This window comes from Leucoraja erinacea, chromosome 28 (assembly GCF_028641065.1).
Source record: "Leucoraja erinacea ecotype New England chromosome 28, Leri_hhj_1, whole genome shotgun sequence".
Taxonomy (NCBI): Eukaryota; Metazoa; Chordata; class Chondrichthyes; order Rajiformes; family Rajidae; genus Leucoraja; species Leucoraja erinaceus.
The window spans coordinates 21500209-21518924 of record NC_073404.1 but is presented as its reverse complement, the minus strand read 5'-3'; the positions used below and the strand labels follow the sequence as shown (position 1 = coordinate 21518924).

Below are 18716 nucleotides of genomic sequence, written 5' to 3'. Positions count from 1 at the left end.
TCACCCCCTCATTGAAGCAATGGGAAAATGACAGTGCGTACCCGTTGTGATTACAGTAATGTGTGTTTGCTGCCAATGGGGTCTTAATAACGTCACTCCCACCCCCAAGCCAACCTCACAAATCAGGAGAAGACAAGTAACATTTACAGCTTCAACACAAAATGCTGGAGTAACTCAGTGGGTCAGGCAGCATCTCTGGAGGGAAGGAATGGGTGACGTTTCGGGTCGAGACCCTTCTTCAGACATTTACAGCTTGCCAGAGATAGAGCAAGACCCTGCTCATGGGTATGGGAAAGGCATGCGGATGAGTCCACCACCCCCATTGATGGGCTCCAGCCTCGTAACTGGGTAAAAGGTATCTACACTGGATTGTGTGATGGGCAAATCCAATATGTAGCCTGGACTGTATGGAGAATGGTGGGAAAGACCCATTTCACTGGGATTCTATGGATGCAATGAGATGGAGGAAATAAATAGTTTCAGATTGAGTTATATTGATCTTGTGCAGCATCCATTGGCATGTTCGGATTGCGTGCAAATGAACAACACACAACAGTTGGCCATCAAGGTACACCATAGCATATCCTATGTCATTATGAGTAAAGAACATAGCTGTCTTGAATGTGTACCAGAAAGAGATGCTGGAATATGGATCTAACCAAGCGCTGGGTTTGAAGCTGTAACCTACTTGTGCATAGATGAGTGTGATTGACAGTACTCACATAGTGATTATGTCTCTGTATCACCTCCAGGAAGAGCGTGGGCCTGTCTTGGACAGGTTTGGTGAAGATCTGCAGCAGGTAGCCTTTATCGTCAAAATCAATAAGAATCTTGAGCTCCTGTTACAAATACACAAGAATTGAGTCACAGAATCAGACTGTTATTAACAAAAAGTGCTGTGAATAAAAGGGAATGTATTCAGATGTAATAGTGTCGATTGTATAGGAAGGAACTGCAGATGCTGGTTTAAACCGAAGATAGACACAAAAAGCAGGAGTAACTCAGCAGAACAGGCAGCATCTCCGGAGAGAAGGAATGGGTGACGTTTCGGGTCGAGACCCTTCTTCAGACAATAGTGTAGATTAGCAGTTGCCAAATGATCCACATGAGAATGGTTGGGCCGCTTTCAAGGCCACAGTGGAAGCTTCCACACCAAGGGTCAAATATCGCCATTAGGATGTTGGATACATGTCTGAAGCAGTCGCCCCTATACGTCACGTGGTGTTATGACTTGGATGCCTATGGTTACGATCGCTTCACTGGATTGTGCTCCATCATGGAGGCTACCGCTTTGATATGCTCAGTTAAAACTTGCTTTCCTTATTGTCAATGCCATAAGATGAGCCAAGTATCTGCCTTTCATGCTGATTAAGTGCAGAGTTCCTTTTGTGGAAGTTGATATATGTACGCTGCAAATAGTCAGAGTGGAGAAAATTGAGCATTTCTGCATTCAATCGAGCTTAGTGAGCACATTGCACAAGTGTACATCATTTTTCTGCAATTATCAAATTTTCATGTAATTTTTATTGAAGTTGTTATTCCCCTTCCACCAATACTGCCAGGGTCACCTGTATAACATGTGAACGTGATGACACAGGTAGTCAGGGTGGTGAGAAAGTATTTGGAATGCTTGCTTTCATCGGTAAGCATAAGAGTACAGGAGGTACACAAAAAAGCTGGAGAAACTCAGCGGGTGCAGCAGCATCTATGGAGCGAAGGAAATAGGCAACGTTTCGGCCCGAAACGTTGCCTATTTCCTTCGCTCCATAGATGCTGCTGCACCCGCTGAGTTTCTCCAGCTTTTTTGTGTACCTTCGATTCTCCAGCATCTGCAGTTCCTTCTTAAACACTAAGAGTACAGGAGTTGGGATGTTGTACTACAGCTGCCCAGGGCATAGGTGAGACTACATGTGGAGTATTGTGCACAGTCCTGGTCGGCCTGGTACAGGAAGGATATCATTAAAGATTCACTTGGATGTTACCAGGACTCGAGGGCTGGAGTTTGGAGAGGCTGGGATCTTTTTTTTTGTGGGAGCGAGAGGTGGCCAAGAGGTAACGGCAGAGAATTAGACAAAATCAAGAGAGGCATAGATAAGGTGAATGGTCATTTCCCCCAGGGTAGAGGAATGAAGAATTAGAGAATAGGTGAGAGGCAGATGTAAGAGATCTTCCCACAGAGGGTGGTGCATATATGGAATCGTTAGAGGTGGGTGCAATGACAATATTTGAAAGACAGAAAGATAGGTACATGGAAAGATAAGGTATTAAGGTAAATTGAGGGATTTGCTCCAAATGCAGGCAAATGGTACTAGCTTGGTTATAAAACCTGTTTGGTATAAACTTGTTGAGCCAGTGCCTATTTCCATGATAGATGATGCTATGACTCTAACATTCTGCACATGTAATGCTTCAAGTTGGACACTGGTGGGAGGTGGTTTCTCCCTTACCAAGGTTGTCTGTTAAATGTGTTGGAAGAAACTGCAGGTGCTGATTACACCAGATAGATACAAAATGCTGGAGTAACTCAGCGGGACAGGCAGTACTTCTGGGGCAGTGACTGTGGCACAGCGGTAGAGTTGCTGCCTTACAGCAAAATGTAGCGCCAGAGACCCGGGTTCGATCCCGACTACGGGTGCTGTCTGTACGGAGTTTGTACGTTCTCCCCGTGATCTGCGTGGGTTTTCTCTGAGATCTTCGGTTTCCTCCCACACTCAGGTTTGTAGGTTAATTGGCTTGTTTAATTAATTGGCTTGATAAAAATGTAAAATTGTCCAAGTTGGCGATATGCAGAGTACTGGAGAGAAGGAATGGGTGATGTTTCAGGTCACTGAAGAAGGGTTTCAACCTGAACCGTCACCCATTCCTTCTCTACAGAGATGATGTTTGCACTAAGGAAGCTGGAATCGATCTGTTCAGATGTACCTGTATCTTTTTCATGTCCTCTTGCACCTTGATTTTCGCAGTCTTTAATTTTTCTTTCAATTGATCGTAGTAGGAGTCTGGGGTGTTCAGGAACTCCATCCCACGGCCTTTTAAGGTTGTGACCTGCAACAGTTGGGAGCAGGAATCAGGGACACGCAAAGCCTCTGCCCTGAAAAGTGCCATAAAAACATTGTGACAATGGTAATGGATTGACAGCTGGGTAACAGCCCCAGGAGGAAGCAGGGAACACACTGATAAGGTCATTGCCTCTCCACACAATCTGAGGAGTAGGAACAGTCATAAATCACAGCATAGCTACAATATCACTGTGACCTAAAACAGCCAGCGGGGTGGGAGCACTTCACCCATCTGCAGTCGGAAATGCAGCTGAATGCCAAGTGACACACTTACATGAAAGAAAAATAACTCCACAGTAGAATGTTTGTAAAGATCTATAAACTTGTTCTGTCATCTTCAACTAACATTTTCATAAACAATTTTGAATTACAAATTTCAGCTAATAGAAGTATGTAAAATTATAGATGAGATGGAGTCAGAACCTTTTTCCCCCCCAGAGGGTGGAAATGTCAAAGACTCAAGGGAATGGCTTTAAGGTGTGAGGGGCTAAGGTTAAATGAGATGTACAGGGCAAATGTTCACAGACACAAACAGGTGGGTGCCTGGAACACACTGCTAGGGGTGGCGGTGGAGGTGTTGAAGAAGCTTTTAGACGGGTGCATGGATATACAGGTAATGGAGAGATATGGATCATGTAGAGACACATGAAATTAGCATCATGTTTGACACGGGCATTGTAGACTGAAAGGCCTGTTCATCTTCTATGCTGTTCTATGTTCTATACATATGCCTCTGACCCTTATGTTTCAGTTAACCTTTTAAAAAAAGAAGCATTTAGGTAGTGCCTTTCACAATGTTCCAAAATAAACTTATAGCCAATTAAGTACTTTCTGAAGGGCAACCCCATCAAAAATATAAGATCATAAGATCATGTGATCGGAACAGAATTAGGCCATTCGGCCCATTGTCTACTCTGCCATTCAATCATACCGGATCGATCTCCCTCCAAACCCTATTCTTGCCTTCATCCCATAATCACTAACACCCGAACTAATCAAGAATATTGATAATCAAGAAAATAATCAAGAAAAATCGATATTCAGTGGCAGATCTCCCAAGCAATTAACATGGATGAAGTGATGCAATAATGGCTAAATAGGACTTCCAACAGAGCAACACTCCCACAGCACTGCACTGGGACATCAAACCTGTTGTCATTCCTGGAGTGGGATTTAAACCCAGTGTCCATGCTATCCCAAGTTAGGCTGATGCGATGCATGTCACCAGATGCTATCTCCAAAGCAGCAACTGATACCTAAATCCAGCTCCTGCACAATGGTGAATCCAGACATTGCTCTCTTAATGCAGAGAGTATGAGCAGCTGGGTTTCCTGTTGCTGCAAGACTGTAGTTTTGTGGCTGGGAGATGACCAGGTCCACAGTCGACAACAGGCAAACACTGTCACAGGTTCACATGTGAAAAATTACCACCAAGCACAGATCTAGGGTCAGCAGGCATCCTTAAATGTAGAGGCTGTCCTTTCCCAATCTTTAAATTACAGAACATATGAAGGTTATCAGGGTTTCCATTTCCGCTGTTCTCACCACTGCCAGCAGAGTGCATCGTTTCCAAAGGTGTACATTTGAAAGGTTGGACTAATAGTGACATCCTGGGACAGTGGTTACTATTGATGGTTACTATTGGAGATCCAGGGGCTCGATACTGACTTTGAAATGCTGTCTTTGTGGAGTTTGCACATTGTCCCCATAACAGGTATAAGTATCTGCCAGCTGCTCCAGTTTCTTCTTACACCATGAAGAGGCGCCATTAGGTTAATTTATTATTGTCAATTACCCCTTTAGTAAACCGAAGGGGAATTGATGGGTACGCAAGAGGGAAACATTTCACGGGTGGGGAGAAGAAATGGGTTCCTATGCTAGGGGCGGACATATACTCGATGAGATGAATGGGCCTCCTCATCCACTGCCCACTGAACCACACAGAGAAACTGGTCCCAACTGTGAAATCAGAGGAATTTATAACACACTAGGAAGACTCTTAGCTCATCCTGATAAGAGGATCTTTGATAAATCCCTTTGTCTCCACTACCATTTCAAACAATGATTCCACTCATTGAAAATCTTCTCGCTTCTTAATTCCACTTAATCCCCTTCTCCTGTTCCATAAAGAATGACACACCTTATTGCATCTTACTGAGACACTGAGGAGCAAACTCCAGTATTACTTGGTAGCACAAATCATAGATCAATATTCACTATTATTGACACAACACATGTGAAAATACCAAACCAAAATGTATTTCTTGTACCAAGCAAAATCCCCCCCCCCCTACTGACCTCTCTCTGCCAAGAGAAATAGGTCTTTGCTGCTGCTTGTCTGGGACTGTCATAAGTTTGCACATCTCAATAAATCTCCTCTCAGCTCCTATGTTTTAAAGAGCACACACAGTCTTGCCAGTCTCTGCGTAGATATAATTCTCCATTCCTGGCAACTTGGTCATAAATCTTCTCTGCACACTGTCATACCATCACACCCTTCAAGTGGTGCAGTGATCAGAACAAGACACAATAGTCCCTTGTTTCAGTTAACTTAAAAAAAGTAAGCATTTATATAGTGCCGTACTCATGCTTTATACAGATACATTATGACCATACTGCCATTTATACTTAGTCAATAAAGACAGGTCCCTGAATGCCTTTGTAAACTCTTTACATACTGTTCTGTGTTTCATTTCACTCTGCAAACCTTTCAATAAGATTCAGGCCCGTCATCATTCCAGCATGACCGCTCCATATTTCAACCCTGACCTCGGGTGCTGTCTGTGTGCAGTTTGTATGTTCTCCCTGTGACAACGTGGGGTTCCTCCTGGTGCTCCAATTGCCTCCCACGTCTGAAAGATGTACGGATGTGTCAATTAATTTGCCTCTATAAATTGCCTCTAGTGTGTGGGGAGTGGATGAGCAAGTGGGTAACATAGAACTAGTGTGGACAGGGTGATAATGGTCGGCTGAAGGGCTCGTTTCCACGCTGTATCTTTAAAAACAAAACTTTGCCATTAATCCATTCTCCATTTTCAGTCAAGGTACACATGATTTAAATTAGAATGGTTCTATCCAGGGCTGAAATAAGGTGGAAATAATACCGTGTGACTTACGGACTGGATGATATCAGAGGTGTTGAGAGCAATGTGTTGCACTCCAGCTCCACCATAGTAATCCACATACTCCTAGGGTGAGAGAAAAGAAAATGGTCATGTTAAACATTCTTTCCATTCACCTACTGTGTCTTCCATTGCCATCCCATACCATGCTTCTTATTAAGCACTGCCATTCTTTGTTGGAATGCTGATGACAAAACCCTGAGCCACTTGATAATACTGTTGGATTTTAAACAATTTATACATGGTAAATCAATCCTCCATCATCCCAGCTGCAAGAAGCTGCGCCCAGACCACAACCATACCCGACCCTTTAAATACAGTGAAAGTAGGGGTTCAACAAGGGAGATGGACAGAGTAGACAGTGCACATGCTCACACCTGGATCTGGGACTTCCTATTTCCAGGAGCAGGCTCATTGATGGGCATTTTGATGGTCTCCTCATAGTTTGCCACGACAATGGAACGCAAGGAGCTATAGTTTGTGTGGATCTGTTTGTCATCTACTGACCAGTAGCGGTGAAACATCAGGCATTTCTGGTACCTGAGGAAGAAGGTCAGAGTTCACATTAACGCGTCATCTGCTCTTCCCCACGAGATTCAATGTTCCTGAGGGAGGGGTGATCTGTCTGGCCCCTGATCTTCATCTCTCTATACCATGGCGAGCATTGAAGCTACTGTAGAAGGCTGCACGAGCGGTGTACAGCACACACACTATAGATGCTGGTTAATACACAAAAGGACACAAATTGCTGGAGTAACCCAGCGGGTCAGGCAGCATCTCTGGAGAACATGGATAGGTGACATTTGGGGTTGAGACCCTTCTTCAGACCGACTGTTTAAGAAAGAACTGCAGATGCTGGAAAAATCGAATGTAGATAAAAATGCTGGAGAAACTCAGCGGGTGAGGCAGCATCTATGGAGAGCAGGAATAGGTAACGTTTCGGGTTGAGACCCTTATTCAGACCGACTCACCAGCACATACTGAAAATCTGAAATATACAGATTTGATTGATCTGAAGCTATTTTTATCTCGCCATAGTTGCTGTCTGCATTGTTGGGTATCAAACTATTTCTATTTGTAAGAAGAGGGCTTTCTCTCTCCCTTTCCAGTTCTTGTTTTTGTTTTTGCTTTTGCTGCTTAACCTCCTAGAATTCCTTGGGTTCTGTACGGGATCTTCACTATGTTGTATGTAAGGGATAAAAGAGAAGGGTTATTTTGACGATAAAATAAACTGGGTCATACCAATCTGCTACAGGTACCATCTCATCATCTGGCTGGTTTCCCACAATGTGATCAATGAAATTCAGATTTACCAAGGGTCTGGAACAGAGAGATAAGTATTAAGAAAATGCCAGTAGCCTGAGCACAAGTATATTGAGATCATTTAACCCTATATACACTTCCATGCACAGTATACAGCAGCAGCCATTCTCATATGTCAGAGTACCTCTCAAATGGGCTCTGGCTGGATTAATGTCCTCACCAAGACATTATAATGTACAGTCCAATTGCAGTTATTGTGACCTATCCTTTAACAGACCCTTACCTAGAATCCCTCCCAGTCATACGATATATTTAGTCCTAGCAGAGCACTGGAAGCACCACAAACATAAATTCAACCCACACCAAGGACCAAGAATTCAGTGTGGATATTTCAGGAGCAGCTCTCGCAGTCTGAAGCTTTACAGTCTTTTAAATCTGCCTCAATGTTGAAGTTCCAAATATTGATCCACTCACAGCTTGCGAAGGAGTGGGTCGCTGAAGAGGGGCTCCTTGTATCCGGGCAAGAAACAACCACGAAATGGACTCAAATACTCCACCAGGGTGTGTGTTGTATCACCGTACTGAAAGAAAGTACAGCAAAAGGCATTAGGACCAAATCTCCAACTTTCTGTTGATAGGACCAAGAATCATGTTGGGAGAAAACAGGAGCAAAGACAATTTGAAAGCAACAATGAGATAATGGTAAGCCTGCTAATGTAAGGATAAGAGAATGCCAAGATGATGAAGAGTTCTGCATCTTTCAAATGTTGTAGTGGTGCAATGAAACTAAAATGAATAAGTGGTACCTGGAGTTTTTGAAGGGATAAGGGAAGTCTCTCAGTCTCAAAGTACCCAAGACCCAATAACTGATTCTGAGATTAAACTTGCAGATTAAACTAAACCCTGCCATAGATCCTGGGCGTTAAGGGCTGGGAATCAAACCCACTGTACTGATGCAGCCGAGTCCTGCTCGTGCTTTTATCCGGATTGCCCATTTCCCGATTTAGGTGGGAAGAAGCGGAATCGGGTGGAGCCGAGCAACTGACTCCCACACTGAGCACTTAATGCAACTGGAGGGAGTAGGCGCGCTGAGGGAATACTGCCATACTCCCCAGGTTTACGTAGACTTGCAAGAATTCCCAGAGATCCTGTAGAACACTTACCGTTGCAGTCTTCTGCTATTTTCAGGATTTGAGCGAAAGTGCTAGCTTTAGTTTAGTTTAGAGATACAGCATGGTAACAGTCCCTTCGGACCACCGAGTCCACACCGACCAGCGATCCCCGCACATTAACACTATCTTACACAGTAGGGACAATTTACACATATACCAAGCCAATTAACCTATATACCTGTAGGTCTTTGGAGTGTGGGGGGAAAAAAAATGAAATGAAATGAAATGAAATGAAAATGAAATGAAATGAAATGAAATGATTCAATTTATTGTCATTGTCAGTGTACAGTACAGAGATAACGAAATGCATTTTTAGCATCTCCCTTGAAAGGGAGACACAGGGCGTCGCGGTGTGCCCGCGCCTGCTGCCGTAATTACATTCCATTACAGGCAAAGGTGGGTGAAGTGTCTTGCCCAAGGACACAACGACAGTATGCACTCCAAGCGGGATTTGAACCGGCTACCTTCCGGTCGCCAGCCGAACTCTTAGCCCATTGTGCTATCTGTCGCCCTAAACCGAAGATCTCAGAGAAAACCCATGCGGTCACAGGGAGAATGTACAAACTCTGTACACACAGCACCCGTAGTCGAGATCAAACCAGGGTCTCCGGCGCTGCAAGCTCTGTAAGGCGGCGACTCTACCACTGCGCCACCATGGCCACTCTACTGCTCACCTCCAGCAGCCACACTTGCAACGAGGTGATATGGTTTTACGTAACATCTTATTCATTTTTTTCTTCGTTTTCAAAACAGTTCCTGGACTTAATTATTGACAAAACATTACAGTTGGATAGATTCACGAATAGGGTGTGGGAATCATCACAATACTTACAGTTTTGAGAATGGCATATTTCACTTTGCCATTGCTATCCCCTTCTATCCATGGCTCCTTCACAACAACAGCTCCATGTTCTTTTGCTTTCTGCAGATTCAGAAGTAATATGTCACCAGCAGTCTTAGTCACTCCCCCACATAGTGTTAATCAATTAGCAGAGATTAAGTTGATAGTATCTTTAACTAAATCTGACACACAGATATTGGGAGTAACGAACGAGCAACCCCAATGTCTTAATGGCATCGACATGGAGAATGATGGCTACAGGGACAGAGGCAAATAGATCGAGACACACTGGACATGTGCTTCCTTATAGAACATGGATAGACCTGTAGGGCATTTCCAATTTTTTTAAATTTCAGGCTGAGAACCTCTGATTTCTCAATATATCCTGACATCCTCAATATATCCTGAATTGCCCCTTATTCATAAACTGTAGCCCCTGGTTCTCGACTCCCCCAACATCGGGAACATTTTTCCTGCCTCTAGCGTGTCCAAACCCTTAATAATCTTAGATGTTTCAATAAGATCCCCTCTCAACCTTCTAAATTCCAGAGTATACAAGCCCAGCCGTTCCATTCTATCAACATATGATTAACACCACATGGACTGTAAAAGCTCAAGGTGGTGCCTCACCACCACCTTCTTAACTGCAACTAGGAATGGGATATAAATGCAGGCATCGTCATATGCAAATCACTGGACAGAATTAACTAAATGCAATGTTTGGTGGCAATATTAGAATAGCGTTGTGCGCACCGTAAAATTATGGAATTATTAACTTGTTGTGGAAATGTTGTTCATCAATGTGTTCTTTTAATTTCGTGTTCTATGCCAACATCGGCAAGACATTTACCACAACAGAGTACCAGCAAGATTATCTTATCTTTCACTGTGCCTGCCTGAAACTTGCTAAAGCAGCATCACATTGGAAACCAGGTGACACTGGATTTGCACCTACCAATTGCTGGACAAGGTTTTGGACAACATATTGACAGGATAAACACCTGTGAGGAACCTATTCTAATCCACACAATTTGAACCCGGGGCCATCTGAAGTAGGAAGCAGCTATTTATCCCCTCATCTCTGTTCCACATTTAATGAAAACTTAGAAGAAAGCTGGGAGACCTTCCTCCCCCTTCAAACAGCCTGGAAAAGGGTCTCGACCCAAAACGTCACTTATCCTCCTTCTTCAGAGATGCTGCCTGACCTGGTGAGTTATTCCAGCTCTTTGTGTCCTTGTTTCTTCATTCTGGAAAGGGCTATCTGTAATTTTTGGGCCGTGCTTTGAATCCCCAATTAACAAAACAACTTTCCCTTTCTGTCCTATTAGATCTCCTTAAAACATGAAAGTTTCAATAAGATCATTCTTTTATCATCGACCTTTCAGAAACTCAATAATCTTAAGTCCTTTAATCACCGGTTTTAGTTTAACTGGACTGGGAATATTAAATGTGTGTTGCTTTGTACAGCTCAAGGTGGTCAGTGCATACTCTGACAACTCGATATTGTATGTTGGTCGGTACCATATAACACTATATGCTGTGGCTAACCAACTTATATAGGGCAAGTCTCCTGCCGCCCATGTAGCCATGCCTGATATGGCCAGAATTAACCATATAACCATATAACAATTACAGCACGGAAACAGGCCATCTCGGCCCTACAAGTCCATGCCGAACAAATTTTGTTCCCCTTAGTCCCACCTGCCTGCACTCGTACCATAACCCTCCATTCCCTTCTCATCCATATGCCTATCCAATTTATTTTTAAATGATACCAATGAACCTGCCTCCACCACTTCCACTGGGAGCTCATTCCACACCGCCACCACTCTCTGCGTAAAGAAGTTCCCCCTCATATTACCCCTAAACTTCTGTCCCTTAATTCTGAAGTCATGTCCTCTTGTTTGAATCTTCCCTATTCTCAAAGGGAAAAGCTTGTCCACATCAACTCTGTCTATCCCTCTCATCATTTTAAAGACCTCTATCAGGTCCCCCCTTAACCTTCTGCACTCCAGAGAATAAAGACCTAACTTATTCAACCTATCTCTGTAACTTAGTTGTTGAAACCCAGGCAACATTCTAGTAAATCTCCTCTGTACTCTCTCTATTTTGTTGACATCCTTCTTATAATTTGGCGACCAAAATTGTACACCATACTCCAGATTTGGTCTCACCAATGCCTTGTACAATTTTAACATTACATCCCAGCTTCTATACTCAATGCTCTGATTTATAAAGGCTAGCATACCAAATTGTGGTGATTAATTTGTGATCAAAACCATGGTGCATCTCACATTGAACTGAATTGCAAGGCTCTGTATTTCTCAAGTGTACATGTTAGAAATCTACAGAGTAGCTCATTCATTTGATGGCTTCCCTGTTAAATAGTGCAAGAAGTGCCCAGTCTGAACCAGGCTCTGGAAACAGCAAGAAGAATTCTTCATTGTCTAAACCCTCCAAACTATTTCAATTATTTTAGGTTCTGTTAAGAATAATGTGGGAAGTCTCATCCTGCTGAACTCAATTGCAAAATTGTGCTGAATTGTTGAATATCCTTGTTGAAAATTATTGAAATTCTAAGATGCAAAGTCACTATTGTCTTAAAAGTTAAATACTGTAGTCGCACTAGACCTCCAGGATTCCCTTGGCAGAGAAGAATGAAAGTGAGAGAAGGGTTCTGGCCAGGAGGAGGCTTCATTTTTCTTTTGGAGACAAGGCTTCTCTGCCCTTCAGTGGAAAAAGCGTTGTATCCATGGGGATAACGTTTTTACAAGTCACAGTTCAGAAAGACATTCAACCTGTTGTTTGCAGATCTTTATCCATAAAGGCCTGGCTAGGCCACTCTTCCCAAGACCGTGGCAACAAAGGTCCCAAACATCTTTGTAGCAGCATCAGTTCTGGCAGTTAATATACGTACCTGAGTTTGCCGCATCTAGATTAGAGATTCTCCACTCCAGTGTGTATTTATCTCCTACTTTGAGAGCAGTAGGATGGTTCAGATAGTAAGATATTGTAAACAAGTGGTGTGACAGGAACCTCATACTAATTAACAACAGAACAGTAGAATATGGGGTAGGTTGAGGGGAATGTGGAGAGAATAAAACGGGACAAGTGTAAGATTGGTGTAAATAGGTACTCGGTGGCCTGCAAGGACTCAGTGACCTGAAGGGCTAATTTCTGCGCTGACTAACTCCACAACTCTGTGATTGAATTCAGTATATCTCCTGCAATTACTTCTGTGATCTAAAAGATAGCTGTGTAGGATCTCAACCTGGGCTTCTACATTTATTGTTTTTAGAATAAACATGGAAGTGATGTATAATTAATGGGAAGGCCCTTAAATGTACAGAGGGATCTTGGGGTGCAGTCCATAACTCCCCGAAAGTAGTAACACAAGTCGAGAGAGTCATAAAGAAGGCATATATACCAACTTGCGCAACATTTTGTAATATGCATCTGATCCATATCCATTTACCATAAAACTCTCATCCCCATTAACCTATGCAATCATATTTCATTTCCCCTCCATATGTTCTTATTCATACCATCTCATTCCTGAAGTCTCCTCCAGCCTGTTGTCTTATCTACAGAGCTCCCATTCCTCGAATCAGTCTTTAATGTCTTTCCCTTCTTTGCTGTTCTTCAAGAGCCTCGCATAACTTTTGTCTCATTCCCTGAGTCTCTCTGACGTCCTTGGCTTCTTTCTCCACATTTTAAACAATTGCCAGCAACAGTTTGGAAAACAATGAAGTAATACCTGGAGCACAGATGATGAACTCTGCATTCTCATTGTGGCAGGGACAAAGGGAAATCATTAACTTGGGTTGACAGGGAGAACAGCAGACTCTGTGCTCTTGTGCCTCCTAGATTTACTGCCAACAGACATTTGGTTTGGCCAACTCCAGGAATAGGTAGGAAGGAGTTTTAAAAATAATATTGTGCATGCACACTGCCTGTGTGGAAAGAGCAAGTGACCCCCTCAATTAGGCCGACTCATCATTTTATTAATGCAACATTCTTTACACAAGAACACAAGACAATAGCAGTAATAGGCCACGAGGCCTCTCAAGTCTGCCCCACCTGTCAATATGATCATGACTGATCTTTTCTAGTCTCGACTCTCTCATGCACTAGTTCCCCATAGCTCCCAATTCCACACTCTTTCAAACATTCATCTATCTCCACTTTAAATATATCCAATGATCTGGCCTACTCCACCCCTGGGGGCAGAGAATTCCAGAGTTTCACCATCATCGGAGAGAAGAAATGTTGATGTACCTCATTTTAAAATGACCAGCTCCTACTCTTGTCGTCATGTTCCTTTCTTCATGGCTCATCCACTGGTGAAAGCATTTCAACATCCACCCAATCAACGATCTTATGTTTGAATAAGAACACTCCTCATTTTTCCAAACTCCAAAAGTACAAATACAAATCTAGCCTCGCTGGTAGGGCAACTTTCTCATTCCAGGAATTACCCTGATAAATCTCCTTTGGAACACTAACATATCTTTCATTGGATAACTGGACTAAAACTATGCATAATATTCTGGGAGTAGCTTCACTAAAACCCTGTACAACTGTAACAAAACCTCCCTATTCCTAAACTCCAACGCTTTCAAAACAAAGGTCAACTTGCATTATACCTACTTATTTACAAGTGGGATACTCCACTTGTTACGTTACTCCAGCTATATTTAAGAGGGAGTTAGATGTGGCCTTTGTGGCAAAAGGGATCAGGGGGTATGGAGAGAAGGCAGGTACAGGATACCGAGTAGGATGATCAGCCATGATCATATTGAATGGCGGTGCAGGCTCGAAGGGCCAAATGGCCTACTCCTGCACCTATTTTCTATGTTTCTATGTTTATCTACTTGTTGGACCTCCTGCTAACTTTTTGTGATTCGTGCACGAGAATCTGAACATCACTCACCTGCAGTCTCTCTCCATTCAGATAATATTTATCCTTTTGTTTCCTCGTACCAAAGTGCATGATCCCACACTTCTGCACATTAAACTTCCTTTGCCAGGTTTTTGTATCTAGTCACCCAATCTATCAATATATCTCGCAGAATCACAATGTCCTCAGCAGAACATGCCATTCCGCCTACTTTGGTATTGTCCACAAACCTGGAAACCTTACATTTCATTCCTTCCTCCAGTTCATATACGCAAATAGACATAAGACATAGCAACAGAATTAGGCCATTCAGCCCATCAAGTCTACTTCTCCATTAAATCATGGCTGATCTATTTTTCACTTCAATCCCATTCTCTGGCCCTCTCCCCAGAACGTTTGACGCCCTTACTAAACAAGAACTTATCAATCTCCACTTTAAAAATACCCAATACCTTAGCCCAAAGATCTTAGCCTTAGCCTCCACAGCTGCCTGTGTAAATGAGCTACACAGTATCACCACCCTCTGCCGAATGAAATTTTACCAACCACAGAGGACAGTTTATGATTTCTTTTTTTTTTTTTTTGCCTCGCCCCCTTCTTCAACAGCGGAGTTACATTTACATGTTCCAGTCCTCTGGAATCATTCCTGACTTTAGCGATTCTTGAAAGATCACTACTAATAAAAAAAAAATTGATGGCCAAGATACAATCCTTGGGATACTCCACTCGTTACGTTACTCCAGCAATAAAATGATCCATTTTTCCAGCTCTTTGTTTTCTATGTGACAGCTCATTTTGAATCCGTGCTAAGACATTTTCTCCAATATCTTGGGCTCTTAATAATTGCACCAACTTCTTCTGTGGCACCATGTCAAATACCTTTTGTGAATCTAAATACATAATATTTGGAGGTTGCCCTCTATCAACTCTGCCTGTCACATCCTCAAACAAGCATTATTTATCTTCCATAAAACCATGTTGACATGGTTTCATTATATTCAGCTTTCCTAAATGGTTAGTTATCTCTCTGTTGATTCTAGCATCTTGGCCACAATAGATATTAAACTAATTGGTCTACACTCCCGGCCTTCTGTCTCCTTCTCCTTTTAAACAAGGGAATCACTTTGGCACCTTCCAATATTTTGATACCTCTTGGAATTTAACTAGTCTTGAAAAACACTAATTGATGGCTTCACAATCTCTTCACCACTTCCTTTAAAACTCACGGGTAGTTTTGGCAATTGGCAATGTGTGACTTTGAGTTTTAAATATGTGTGATGGGAATTGTTAACAAGTTCGAACCTGTAATTTAAAACTAGCCCACCTGTTCTTTTATTTTTAAATCAAAATTAATGAACCACCAATCCCAATTCCAAATAATCTGTTTAAAAACGAATGTTGCCTGGATTGGAGGGTTTCAGCTACAGGGAGAGGTTGGGGAGACTGGTTTACTCTGGAATGTCAGACGTTGAGGGGCGACTTGATAGAACTATAACATTATGAGAGGCATAGATAGGGTAGATAGTCAGAACTTTTTTCACAGGGTGGAAATGTCCGACACTAGAGGGCATAGCTATAAGATAAGAGGGGGAATTCTTAATGGAGATGTGCGAGCAAGTTTTTAAAAATAAAAAAAACAGAGGGCATTGGGGGCTTGGAACTGCCTGGGGTAGTGGTGGAGGCAGATACGATAGTGGCATTTAAGAAGCTTTTAGATAAGCACAGACAGATGAGATCAGTTTAACATGGCATCATGTTTGACACAAACATTTTGGGCCAAAGGGCCTGATTTTGTGCTGTATTGTTCTATGTTCTATGTTCCATGGGTAAATACTGCATCTGAAAACTCTATCCAAAGTACGATTCCCCTTCCCCTAATGTGTCATCCAAAGAGATTGCGACCAAGTTGGATATTGTATTTCTAAATAACCCTGGCCCATCGAGATCCATTCCCCTTGTTTGGTTCATACCTTCACCAGAAAGTCACAATCTTCCACCTGGAATGCAATGTCTTTCGCACCGTCCCCGTGTTTGCCTAAATGTTCCATCATTTCTGAAATGGACAACACAACTTATCAGAACAAGTTTCAAAGTGTACTGCAAAACAAAATGGTAGACACAGCCAGATGACATACAGACATCAACCGTAGACATTGGTCGAGGGGAAAACAAGGAGGAGGGGGCGAGCCACTAGCCCAGCACACATCCACCAGGACATACACAAGCAAAGCATGCACTGATATGAACCTTGCAATGCAGATACAGTCAGAGCAGCAGAGGTAAACATCCAACAGAACAGATGTAGATGGAATAGAGATTCCTAGAAAGAGAAAGCTATGATAATCGCGCAGAATGCCAAGAACAAAGAGGGGCCATTGTAATGAATACTTTGTCCCTCTAATGGGATTAAGAGGGAAAGGTAGATCAGCCATGATTGAATGGTGGAGTAGACCTGACTCTGCTAATGACCTAATTCTGCTCCTATCATTTATGAACTTATGACTCTTTGCATATCTTGTGCATGGTATGCAAAACAAAGATTTTCACTGTGACATGTGACATGTGATAATAAAGTATCTATCTATCCATCTATCATCAATTTAGTCCATCAATAGGTCACATTCATCCAGAGTTTAAGTGTCAGCAGTGACTCAACAAAACGTGGCTTGCCGTGAGGTGTTAAAAAAAAAATGAAGAGAGAACCAGTGCTCGAGTTTCTCACATTTTATGTTGTGGACCAATGTTACAACCCCGGTCTTCAATTCACCCTGCAGGTGACAACTGTTCAAACAAATATTTCCAAAGCAGATTTTGGTGCAGATCGCAGTATTCCCATTGGAATATATTGATGATGTGTAAATACCAACATTATACCAACACAGACTATCGAAAACCCAGCAATGCATCAACACCAATAATATCCAAACAGATAGGCACAAAATGCTGAAGTAACTCAGCGGGACAAGCAGCATCTCTGGAGAGAGGGAATGGGTCAAGACCCTTCTATGTCCAAACAGGAGAAAATATATAATTACAGGTCATATCTAAATAGCAGTATTGTATCAATACATCCAATAGCTACCAGTGTGACAACTCAGGCCATATACACAAGCACGCTGCATATCCATGCAGTCTGTATCCAGAAATTGGTACCTTATTAACTCAAGCTAAACACCAACACCATATGACTTAACAGACAACAGGAATGGTTGTTGAACAAAGGCAGATGGAGCCAGGAGAGGGAGGGGGTGGGTGAAGATGGAGACAGCCAAGAGGGCAATAAGAAGCAACACAAAGGCCAACAGGGCTGGAATTGACAAGTCTGGAAGGTGATAATGAGAACCATTAGAGGACAGGTGAAAGGTAGATGGAACCAGACGGGGAAGGAGGTATCCTGTGGATTAAATGTGTGGGTAGTGGGTGGGTGGAACAGGAAGGGGACAAGATAGGTGATGGAGGGAGGGTAGGAGAGATGTGTAGAAAGGAACTGCAGATGCTGCTATTTACTGAAGATAGACATAAAGTGCTGAAGTCACTCAATGGGTCAGGCGGCATCTATAGGGAAAAGGGATTGGTGACGTTTCAGGTCGGGTCCCTACTTCAGACATTAAAATTAGGAGATTTCAATACACTTCATATTAACTGGAATGCAATCAATGTAAAAGATCACCAAACTGCTTCATACATTTATGAGACTTCTGTTACAAATTTGTAGCAAATTCAGCAAGAGTGGTGTGAAGTAGATAGCAGTGTAGAACTCTAGATTCAAGGAAATCGTGGAAAGAATTATCAATGGTGAAGATAGACACAAAAAGCTGGAGTAACTCAGTGGGACAGGCATCATCTCCTCGAGTGCTGTCCCACTGAGTTACTGAAGATTTTTGTAATAATATACAGTTTAAACCAGCATCTGCAGTTCCCACTACACAAATTATCTATGGCAGTGATCCCAATTCAATGTAGTAATGGAAAAGGACAAAAGGGTTTGGATTAGGCCAATTTTACTTAGACACGATTTTGTAAAAAGCAGAGTAGAAATAACTAGAAACGGGGGGAAAAAAATCAGCCTCACAGCAAAGGGAGGCCGTTCAGATGGAGATTCAAGGAGTTTGGTGCAAACACATTCCAACAAAGGAAAAAGGGTGGAACTGCTGTAGCTAATGTCTCCTGCATGACAAGGAACATAAAGGGGGAGGCAAAAGCAAAAGAAGGAAGCTAATGTCAGACACCAAAGGATAACTGCTGCAGAAATCCTAGACAGAGAATGGGCTGGTGAAATATACCCCAAACTGTTAAAAGCAAGAAAGGAAACTGTGGAGACGATGATATCATTTTTCGTTCCTCCCTGGCTGCAGGAGT

At 42.6% G+C, this 18716-nt stretch overlaps 2 protein-coding genes across 2 annotated transcripts in view; one reads left to right on the top strand and one right to left on the bottom strand.

The window, feature by feature from the left end:
* The window catches only part of hpda (4-hydroxyphenylpyruvate dioxygenase a), a 33659-nt gene that overhangs the window by 1203 nt on the left and 13740 nt on the right, over positions 1-18716 (bottom strand). Inside the window, exons 6-13 of the mRNA XM_055658003.1 lie at positions 16328-16410; positions 9449-9538; positions 7919-8025; positions 7424-7501; positions 6559-6721; positions 6176-6247; positions 2923-3045; positions 723-839 (exon numbers count right to left, since the gene is read on the bottom strand). Coding sequence (XP_055513978.1) covers positions 723-839; positions 2923-3045; positions 6176-6247; positions 6559-6721; positions 7424-7501; positions 7919-8025; positions 9449-9538; positions 16328-16410 — 833 coding nt within the window. The remainder of the gene's footprint in view (positions 1-722; positions 840-2922; positions 3046-6175; positions 6248-6558; positions 6722-7423; positions 7502-7918; positions 8026-9448; positions 9539-16327; positions 16411-18716) is intronic.
* The window catches only part of mtmr4 (myotubularin related protein 4), a 112523-nt gene continuing 104453 nt past the window's right edge, over positions 10647-18716 (top strand). The window contains exon 1 of the mRNA XM_055658000.1: positions 10647-10665. The gene's annotated coding sequence lies outside the window, so the exon portion shown is untranslated. The remainder of the gene's footprint in view (positions 10666-18716) is intronic.